The 10,780-nt window shown below is 38.6% G+C and overlaps 1 protein-coding gene across 8 annotated transcripts in view; it reads right to left on the reverse strand.

The window, feature by feature from the left end:
- ENPP2 (ectonucleotide pyrophosphatase/phosphodiesterase 2) overlaps positions 1–10,780 on the reverse strand; it is a 123,858-nt gene that overhangs the window by 24,683 nt on the left and 88,395 nt on the right. For 6 of the 8 annotated variants that reach the window (XM_006140054.2, XM_027770048.1, XM_014586103.1 and 3 more), the window contains 6 exons: positions 10,283–10,408; positions 5,628–5,659; positions 4,769–4,896; positions 1,947–2,034; positions 1,703–1,790; positions 414–598 (listed from right to left, as the gene is read on the reverse strand). In XM_006140054.2, coding sequence (XP_006140116.1) covers positions 414–598; positions 1,703–1,790; positions 1,947–2,034; positions 4,769–4,896; positions 5,628–5,659; positions 10,283–10,408 — 647 coding nt within the window. The remainder of the gene's footprint in view (positions 1–413; positions 599–1,702; positions 1,791–1,946; positions 2,035–4,768; positions 4,897–5,627; positions 5,660–10,282; positions 10,409–10,780) is intronic. The other 2 variants (XM_006140055.2, XM_027770050.1) reach the window with 1 other exon arrangement.

Genomic DNA, 10,780 nt, shown 5'->3' on the forward strand with positions numbered 1-10,780 from the left:
TTATTTCTTTAAGCCTGATTGAAACAATCCCTTTAAACTCTCTTTTAAAACCTCTTCTGCATGGGCCACCTGTTTCCTATTGGGACCATGACTGATAGACATGTGATTCATGCATGCAAAGAAGAAAAACCTTTTGATTGGGAATTGTCAACTCCACAGAACAGCATCATGAACTTGTTTTCCTTTCATTCTCTATACCTGTAGTGTCCAACAAGGTAGTCATAAGCCACATATGGCTCTTTAAATTTAAAGTCATTAAATAAAAACCTTAGTTCCTCAGTCATACCAGCCAGGGGCTACCATTTTGAACAGCACAGATACAGATCATTTCCCCCATCACAGAAAGTTCTATTTAACAGCACCACTATGCCCCCAACAAGCTCCTCCATGATAAACATAAAGAGTATTTCTACCTTTAGCTCTACCTTATCATCACAGGTGCAGCCCAGGTCAAACTCAGATTGAAGATACATAATCCCTGGATAACTGGGCCTGGTAACTTCCTCTGGCATGGTTGGCCTAAAGGTATTGGTACGTAGGAGGTGATTTAAACTTCCATGGGTGCCATTATTGGGGGCTGGCTTCAATCCCAGGAGATCTGACAAAAAGAAAGAAAAAGAGCCAGATGCTTCTTAAATGTTTTGTTATGAGATACAGTAAGAATCAAAACTTCTCACCTTCCAAGGATCTGAACACAAATGAGAACTGAATAAAACCAAACTCAGATGGTTAGCACCTCTTACGTCATGAACCCTTCTTGCCTGGCTGGGTCTTGCCATCGCTTTCTGAGACAACTATATTTATTGCCTGACCATGAATAAAGACATTCCCATAGAAAAAGAGTGAAGAAACAGGGTCTTTCTCAGCTATTGCCTATGTTTGTGATAGTTACAACCCAAGGACTATCAGTGTCAGTACTACTGCCTGTCCGCACTTTTCTGGGACTTTTTAATCCCAAATTATGCAATGAGATTCTTAATCAATAAATAACCACAAGTCTGCCCTCTAATGCACTCCACAGAAGTGTGGGGACAAGAGGAGGCTTTGGCCATGTGCCTTGAAGCAGTGCTGTTAGATGAACAGGCTGATTTCATAGCAAGTGAATGGTTGCCAAGCAGGTATACAGTGACTTGCCTAAGCTGCAAGGCTGAACAGGGAAGAGCTAGAAGCCAAGATGGGAAAAGAACCCAGGAGACCCGACTTGCCGACTCCCCCTCTAACCACCAGACTGGCACTCCCTTACTAAATAGGAAAAGTTGTCCTCATTCAGCAACTAGAAGCTCAAAGAAGAAAAATAATTAGGAGCACATAAATAGCTGGCCAGGATGCAAGCTGGCAACATTTTAACTAGGCTGTATTGCGAGCGATGGAGGTGGGAGAAAGCTCTGTGCAGAACTCTTGCTTCATCAGGTCCCTGACCAACGGTGTCAAACTGGAACGCTATGTTGGATCAGCCAGAGGCTGCCAACAGCAACACTATGAAAACTCCCCATTAGTCAACTGTTGAAGGAAGACAAAGAAGCCTTAGAAGAGGATGATATGCTGTCCTGTGACCAATGGGAAAGGCACAACATTTTTTTTATTTCGTGGGGAGACAAGGTGGACCCAGAAAATAGACACCTCATTGCTTTCTCTGACATTGAGAAAGTTCATATGTTAACTAAAGGTTGTTTCATTGGTTTTGATTAAATGAGTGACTTACCACACATTACATTGTAAAGTTCGATATTTTCAAATGGAGGCACTTTAGTCTTGTACTTAAATGTAGGGCCATAACCTACAAAAACAGTCTTCCAAAAGAAAAAGAAAAAAAAAAAAAAAAAGCAAACATTACTGATCCAGGATCAGTCCTTCCTCAATGAATACCATGCAACTTCACATACACACCACCCCTCCACACTCCTCCTAAAAATCACTAAAACACAATTACAGTTCTCCTAGCATACCTGCATGCTGTTGACCTTGTTATCAAATCCATGGTCTCCCTGGAAAAAACATTTTCCTGACGGTTTCTTATAAACATCCAAAGGTTTCCTACATTGAGACAGTTTTATGATCAATCAGGATTTCTCATAAAATCACTCCAATAAATCTATTTCAGGGTACAAAGAATCTCTACAAAGGGACTTTTGAAAGTCCATTTGTCTCTATTTTGATTGCATCATTCCTGTGGTAATGAAAAAGATGATTATATTTATTTCTCAAAGTGTCTTTGTTGTGACAACCACCCCGGGGTGAATGGAACATAATGGATAGATGCTTGCAGGCTTCACCAGCTCTGAAACTGTAAGTATCCACTTTAAGACCATATTTTTCTGGTTTACTTCTACATACCCCTCACTAGTCTCACCGCCAAGACAGAGTAGGTACATTTTTAAAATGTCTTGTTTAGCCAATGAATATAGATCTGCATTCTATAAAAATGTTTGCATACAAATTTTCCTCAGTATAATATAACTAAGTTGTCAGGAAAATCATGACATTTTTCTATGTTTTTCTATTAAAAAATGTGTCACGAATTTCCCAATGACCCAAAAGAACGCAATCAAGTGGTCAATATAACAGTAATAGTGATGGGTCCAACTGAAGCCTAGCCTATCTTAGACAATATATCTATTTAGAAATAGAAAATGGAAACATTGCTTTCTGGACATCAAAACCACTTGAGCTTCCCCTTTGTGACAGAAAGACATCTTTTGCATAATTCCTAAGTATCTATAGAGTATAAAGCACTGAAGAAAAGACCCCGGAGAACAAAGAAATCTGACACAAAGGTCTCCAGGGTTAGGATAAGAACATTGGGCTTAAGATAGTAAGATATGTACATATAATAACTCAGTGAAAGAGTTAGACTAAAAAGAATTATTTCTAATTAAAATACTTGACTTTTGTCTACACTCATTTGCTCAACTGCCATCATCATTCACTTCACTTCCCAGGTTTTCTCCACATAAACCCACCAGTTGCACTAAGTTCCTTTCTCCAAGCTGCTCCATACATAAAAGGTCCTGCAGAGAACATACTCAGCCACTCCATTCTAGTCACCTCTATAACTTTTCCATGAGGACTCCCCAAGGCAACTTTAAATGATTCCAATCATCTCTGTTCTCCATACATCTCTCTACATAATCCTCATATTTAACTCTGTGTGTCCTGTTATTTAAATACAGTAGATAACTATGTTTGTCAAACATATCTCTCTAAACGTTCCATGTTAATACATGCCCCTAGAAGACCAACATATTTTCCCCTATTGTTTTTTTTAATAAGCAAGAAGGAAAGGAAGGGACCAGAAGATGGCATAATGGTTATGTCACTGGACCCCCATGTAACAGACCACGGTTTGAGACCCAGACCTGGCAACTTAAAATTCACACTAGGTGTGTGTGTATGCATACCCAAAAACCTAAGAGAAGAATGCAGGAGAAGGGACTACAGCATGGCCATTCCCACTTTGAGGAGGGGGGAGGGTTGGTTATTTTTGCTTTCTGTCTCTCTGGTGAGTGCATGCACCCTATATCAAAAATCTCTCTTTGGAAAAAAAAGAGAGAGAGAGAGAGAGAGAGAGAAGAAGAGGAAGAAGGAAAGAAAAAAGAAAGAGAGAGATTTGTTTTTGTTTTGTTTGACAAAGTCTCACTGTGTTGCAGTCATCTTGCTCTAGCCCAATTGGCTAGGATAACAGGTATATACAAATACCCATCATATTCAGATTGGCCTGGGAATTGAGCCTGGGCCTCCCATCTGCAGGTTTGCTACTTGTGCACCATTATGGCTGGGCCCAACATTTTCTTTTCTTTTCTTTTCTTTTCTTTTCTTTTCTTTTTTTTTTTTTAGTTTTTCTATAGGAAGCATGACATTCACAGAGACAGAGAGAGAGAGAGAGGGAAAGTGAGAAATCGTCCCCCACGGGGACTGCCACGCTGAGATCCCTTCATCTCCACTCTCCTCTTGAGACTTTGGGCATTCACACATATGTGCCCAGTGTGTCTGGGACTCAAACTGCCCAGTCAATCATGTGGGATCCCCATCCTAACCACCACACCCCTGGCTGGCCCCAAGATTACCTTCTTTCCCTTGTAAACTCCTAGTACCTAACGAGAGCACATGTAGTATTTGCTCAATCATTGCTATAGACTGATTCATAGTATTTTTCTTAAGGCAAAAGTTGGAGCAAGAGTGAGTAGGAAAGGGCTGCTTCCAGGTCTTCAAAGATGAACTCTTTGGAAGTGTTAGCATTTCCAGACATGTACTACACCTGAATCAAAAGCAATGAATAATACTTTCAATACTGGAGAGACTTCTGTAACTTGGAAGAAAAAAAATCATCAGAAATAGTTAAAACCATCTGAAATACATCCATAATAACAGAGGTTTTCAGATTAACACTATTTTTGGAAGTCCTCCATAAACATTGCAGCAGTCTCATTAACAGAGACCTAATCACCCCAACGTACTTATAGCAAGGTAAGCATACTTTGAACTTATTCAAAGAATAAGAAGAGAGGCTAGAATATAAATTAAAATATAATAAATAAAACCTGCACACACATGCATACTCAGAGACTCTGAAGTAACACCCAGATGCTAAGATCTAGAACTTAGAGCTGTATTACCTCAGAATTTTTTATCTAGCAAACATACTCTTTGGAAACAGTAAGATCTCAACCTGAGATTTCTTTTAATGATGACTAGAAGACCTTAAAGTGTTTTCACTATCCAAGGAGCTGATTGCAAAGATAAGAAGTGGGGCCAGCCAATACCAAGCTACCTTGCAACATGCCATCTGCGATCCACTAATAAGTGGATATCTTCGATTCTTCTGTTGTTGGCATAATGCAAACGTTTGGGAAGGTGCTGTTTCATGTAAGGCTTGAAGTGCTGATCTGGTTTTTTACACTGAAATATAAATGAAAATTGGCCTTTAGGTGGGATGTTTTCTAAAAAAATAGTCCTAGATAGTCTCTCTCTAGAAAGTTGAAGGAGGTTTTAATCATAACACCAACAGGTTGTAGGTGAATAAGTAGAATTTGTTAACCCCTATCAAAACATACATGCTGAAAACAAATACATTCAAAGGGAATTACACAACTTTAGGGATGATATGGCAGGCTATCAAAAGGGAGTTAGGAATCTAAGATACATTCCTGACTCATGAGACCATCACTGAGAGCAATTCAAACCCCAAGGTTTTTTCCAACTGCTTTAAGTTGAGGGGTAGGAAGGTGGAGTGACAAAGGAGGAACACACATGATCAGACCTCGCTGATTATATATCCAAGTGCTTTAAGGCCTCTACCCTGAATCCAGGACAATGAGACAGTGATGGTGGAAAGATCTGGTTCACAGAAATAAAGATTTGTTTTATCACAAATGAATACAGTTCAGTTCTAATGGAAAGATCAAATATTCTCAGTTTGTATCACTGCCAAGATCATTAAGGAGACTATAGCTGTCCATGGGCCAGACTGTTGAAAGCTCTTAGGGAAACAAATGTACAGGACGGCAGAGTAGAGAGAAAAATGTTCCTCCCACCACCACCACCTCCCCACTCCCGGGGAAGGAAGGCACAGAAGAGGAGCTCGTGTAAGTCACTACAAGGGCAGCAGCCTGGTAACTCCCAACACTTACCGTGAGATTCGCAATAATGGCTTTGGGGTCATCTGTTCAAAGAAAGAAGGGAAACGATTTCATAAGAAATGACAATCATTATGGAGCGAAATTATTTAGCAACTAGAGACTCAATGTTTTCTACTCCAGCCTCAGAAGGGCTACTAATTTAGTGTTTTGTTTTAAAAATACATACAAGATGACTTGAAAAATTTTATGGAAAAAATGGAGTTAATGTACAAGTTTATTTTATTTTATTTTTAATTGTTAGAGGAGCATGAATGCTCACCAGAGAGAGACAGAGAGAGTGAGGGAGAAAGCACCCTCCAATGGAGCATGGTCATGCTGCAATTTCTTCTCCTCCATTTCTCTATCCTGTCAGGATCTGGAGCATGCATGCACGCACATCAGTATGTCTTTCAAGCCACCAGAGCTAGGATTCAGAACACAGTCAGCCATGTGGAATTTGTTCCCCTTTATCACTAGGCTACAGGAACAGTCCTAAGTACAAGCTTACTTTGGTGAAAAAAAAAACAAAACTGAAATTTATGTATAGGCCTTTCATAACAAATATTTTTCACAAACTTTTTGAAGACCCCTATTACAACTATGTGTGGGTATTTAATATTTCAGTAAGTGACTATAGCTGAACAAGTGGAACAAGTCCTGTAGTAAACTTCCCTGCTATTTCTTCAGGAAGATAATTCCTCTCCATAGCAGGATATTACCAGGTAAATTACTTTTTCAAGTCCCCCAAATGGTTCCTCTGGAGTATGAGTTTATTTGTAATTTAACATTGGAACTGGGTATTGGGGCTTTTAATATCACTTCCTACCCTAACCCATCGAGTTATTTTTTAAAGAATTTCTGAAGTCAGTCAGTGGCATGATAGTTATGGCAGCTGGATCCCACAGGGCTGACTGTGCAGTGGCTCTAACAGCTTGAATAACATGCTCAATGCATGTGCATGTGGGCCCAGACTCTGAGAGGAGAAATGAAGAAGGACCTGTGGTGTGACCATCCCCCAAAGATAGTGTCTTCTCACTTTCCCTCTCTCTCCCTGTCTCTCCAGAAAACAATGTGATCTCAGACAAATGAGAAAGAGAGTTTTGTTTCCTTAGTAATGTCATGGATCGGATTACATAGGTAGAAGCCACTTCTCTCCAGCCATAGACACACACATGTGTGTATCTCCTTTATTTTCACTACCAGCAAACAAAGGCTATTTTAGTCACTACTGAACTAACTAAAAACAAAACTATGTAAATGATGGCTGTGTACAAACAGTACACAGGATTGTATTATCTGAAGATCCGCCTTTGGGGGAAGGAGGATTGTGGAGAGAAAGGAGATTATAGGTTGTTTGGATTTTGTTTTGTTTTTTAAAATTTTGTTTCAGTATGTAATTATATTGTAGAATCAGCAGAAAAGGAAAGCAGCATTCAGAAGAGATACAACTGTCATGATGCAACCTTCCCTGGAATATATTATAAATGCCAGTGGAACAGATATTAATAAACATTTGTTTAAAATATATGAATAAGCTTACCTTGGCATATAAATATACACATATCAAAGACTATTTTCAGAATCATAATTTTTTTAAGCTCATTTATTCATTTCTTTAGGAAATGGCAGGGCATCTCCAACAGGGTCTTTGCATTATGATCTACCTCCAGCCTTGGCCAACCAGAATCACGAGCACATACAGATACCCAGCACAAAGAGGGAGGTCTCCGGGACCTTGGACCATGAGTGCAGTTGCATTACCACTACATCATCCAGAACATGAGTTCTGAAACTATGAAATCCAAAACTAAAATATAGATTTTATCCTACCTAAATTGGAATTAATTTTTTAAAAATTTGCCAGTGGACACATGTGTTTGCCAGAGAAAAAGAGACAGAGATAGAAAGGGAGAAAGAAAGTGAGAAAACATCCCATGGAGGGATGGCCATGCTGCAATCCCATCCCCTCCCATTGGGAGACCACCTATTGGGATTTAGGGCATGCACACACATACTCTCAGTGTATTTTTTCAAGCCACCCAGTCAAGGATTTGAATTTTGCTGCCAGCCATGTAGGATCCAGCCACTTTTAAGCACCATGCCACAGGCCAACCCAGGGTTAAACTTTTAGTTGTGTCTTTTTAATAGACAGCAGATAAATAATGGTAACAAAATGGTTAGCCCAAATTGAATCTATACCAGATGCCTGTCTCTCTATAGAAGCTTTGCAGACACTTCCTCTCTGACCTCTGACAACAACCCTAGGAATTAAATACTATCAGCATCTTCAGGAAGCCAGTGGGCAGCACCCTGGGGCCCAAGCAATCTACACTCTACACTCTTTGGCCTCACAAACCATAGTCCTCAAAGGAGCCAAAGAGAATAACTTCATGATCTTCTTTAACAAAGGGAAATTATTAGCATGAAGCAATCAGATATGTCCCAGGGACTTATTAGCAGATAATAAATGAAAAGTCCATTTTTGAGACAACCGTTCAACTCTGAAGTACTCAGTTGGTTCATCCTAACAATCTCCACTTACTGTGATGAAAGGGTAATAGTTAAAAATTAGAAAATCTGAGTTAAAATCCCAGGTCTGTCACTTATTGCCATCTTTTGAGTCAGTTCTTTACCCTCTCTCTGCCTTGCTTCCTACTGTCTGTTAAGATGATAATAATACTTATCCCACAGTCTACTGAAAGAATTAAATAAGGTTGTGTATATATCTAGCTGAAATACTGATATGACCAAGATGTCATCATGTCATCATCATAGTTAACATATAGTTTTGACTATGTGATAATATTAAGCTAAGTTATATATATGTATTTATTTATATATATTATATATAATTATATATATAAAATCTCTCATTTAATCTTTCCAACAATCTTCATTTTACATATTAGAAAACTCTACAAGTAGTGTTTAAGTAGCTTACACAATGTCACAGCATGATTTAAACCTAGGCATCCTGCTCTTCCCCATATCACTCTCCTATCTCCACAAAACAAAACCACATGTACAAGTGTTTAAAATTGCAAAATATTTCATTATCGGCAGTTATTATTTCATTAGTTTCCAGTGTTTCTTTCCTCTAGAAGTTTTTTTTTTCCTCTCTAAAAGAACCTCGTCTATTGCATCTATTGATATCAGAAATATTTTTCAAAACAGAGAGAATCATTCTTGTATGAGCCTTAAAATGCAAATACTGAGACCAGCAGATGGTGTAAGGGTTACATTGCTGGACTCCCAAGGAGTTGACCGTGGTATGAGTCCTAGATCTGGCAGCTTGAAACTCACACCAAGTGCATGTGCATGTGTGCCCAAAATCCCGAGAAGAGACTGGAGGAGAAGGGATTGAGCATGGCCAGCCCCTCGGGGGGCAGGGGTGATTTCTCGCTTTCTGTCTCTCCAGCAAGCACATGCACCCTATAACAAAAATCTCTCCTTTAAAAAAATGCAAATACTAAAATCAGTAGGTACCATAATGACTCCCATCCATCCATGGCAAGGGCTTGCCTATCTCAAGTGAGCATGGAAGGAGGAATCAGAAAACAGGAGAGGGCATGGAAAAGAGAAGCAGAAACACCAATGTTTTGTTTATTTCACATCGTTGCCTGGAGCTGACCTTGGAACATTTCCCATTTGTGTTGACTCAGAAACGTAATTTCGGAAAAACTTGGTTTTCCAAAACTTTAATCTTGGTGTCAATGGTTTCTTATTCACAAGGCTAAAAACTCTGAAAATTTCTTTTTTTTTTCCAGAATGTAGCATGTCTCCAATAAAACTATAGACTTTTCAAAAGCTAGGTGAGAATCCCTTAAAACATCTTAGTCCACTAACTAAAGATTTTATAAGTGGTTTATCATAACTCAAGCATATTAAATTTAATTGACAAGATTATTCCTGTTCATTTTATTTCTAATCTTTTAGAACAGTGGCTATATCCCAAAGGCTTACTATTTTTACCTCCTGGGTCCTGTCAATCATTTTACAAAGGGGAAAAGCCCCTTCAACAAGGTTTCCAGGAAGCAGAAGCATCTGAACCTGCAGTGGTTCTGCCAACCTCGTCATAGACTCTACTGTTGCAGCCTAAGAGCCAGCCCTGACTTCATGTTCAAAATTCTTCTCTCGGGGCTGGCAGGTGGCGTGGTGGTTAAGGGTGTTGGACTCCCACATGGCCGATCAGGGTTCGAGTCCTGGACCTGGCAGCTTCCTTTGTCACTTTCTCTCTCTCTCTCTGTCCCTCTGTGATCAAAACCAAAAATAAATAAATGAATAAATAAAGTTAAATTTAAAAAGTTAAAAAAAAGAAAAATTCTTAATCATAAAAATTCTTCTCTCTTATGGTTATAAGCATACCTCAAATTAAGTACAATTTCTGTAGGAGAAAAATAAGAGCAAATGTTCATATAATGCTACTATGTGCCGGGAACTGCTCTAAGCCATCTGCATAGATTAATTTTCAAAACAACCTCACTGTCATCTATCATTCCCATTTTCCAGATGAAAATACTCAACGTAAATGACCTATTCAAGGTCACTCAGATAAGCAGTAGCAGAGCTAGGATTTTAATCCAAGTATTCCAGCTTTAGGGAGCAAGTCCTTACCTACTCCACTGCATTACCACTCTTACAACTTAGCATTTTAAAAATCAACTTACATTTAGCATTATTGCTAAATTTGGATCGGATTCTTCCTAGCGTTCCAGGCACTAAAGTAATATCATCCACATTAGTCAGGTAATTGCTCAGGAACTCAGTTCTGTCACATGTAACATCTTCCATTCCTATGGGAAGAGAAAGGAAAAAGAAAAAAAAAACGTATTTGGAGACAATATAAAATAAAATCTTAACACAGACACTAAAGATATCTTTGACAGGCAAAGATATCAGGCATCTTTGTCATTAATTTTTAATGACAAATTTTAATTCTTCATATAATCTTTCCACTAGATTTAGATTTAGCCATATCATCTTGTAAACAATAAAAGGTTAAAAATGTACCATCTCAATTATCATTTTAAGTCATTCAATCAAAAGATCAATACAAAGGTAAGATTCAAGATTTAAAGAAAAAAGAAAAAACTATTCAGACAAAACTTATTAACAAGATATATTCTTTTTTTTTTTTTTGGAGAGGTTTTCGCTATAGGGCGCGT

This window comes from Tupaia chinensis, unplaced genomic scaffold, assembly GCF_000334495.1.
Source record: "Tupaia chinensis unplaced genomic scaffold, TupChi_1.0 Scaffold000017_1, whole genome shotgun sequence".
NCBI lineage: Eukaryota > Metazoa > Chordata > Mammalia > Scandentia > Tupaiidae > Tupaia > Tupaia belangeri.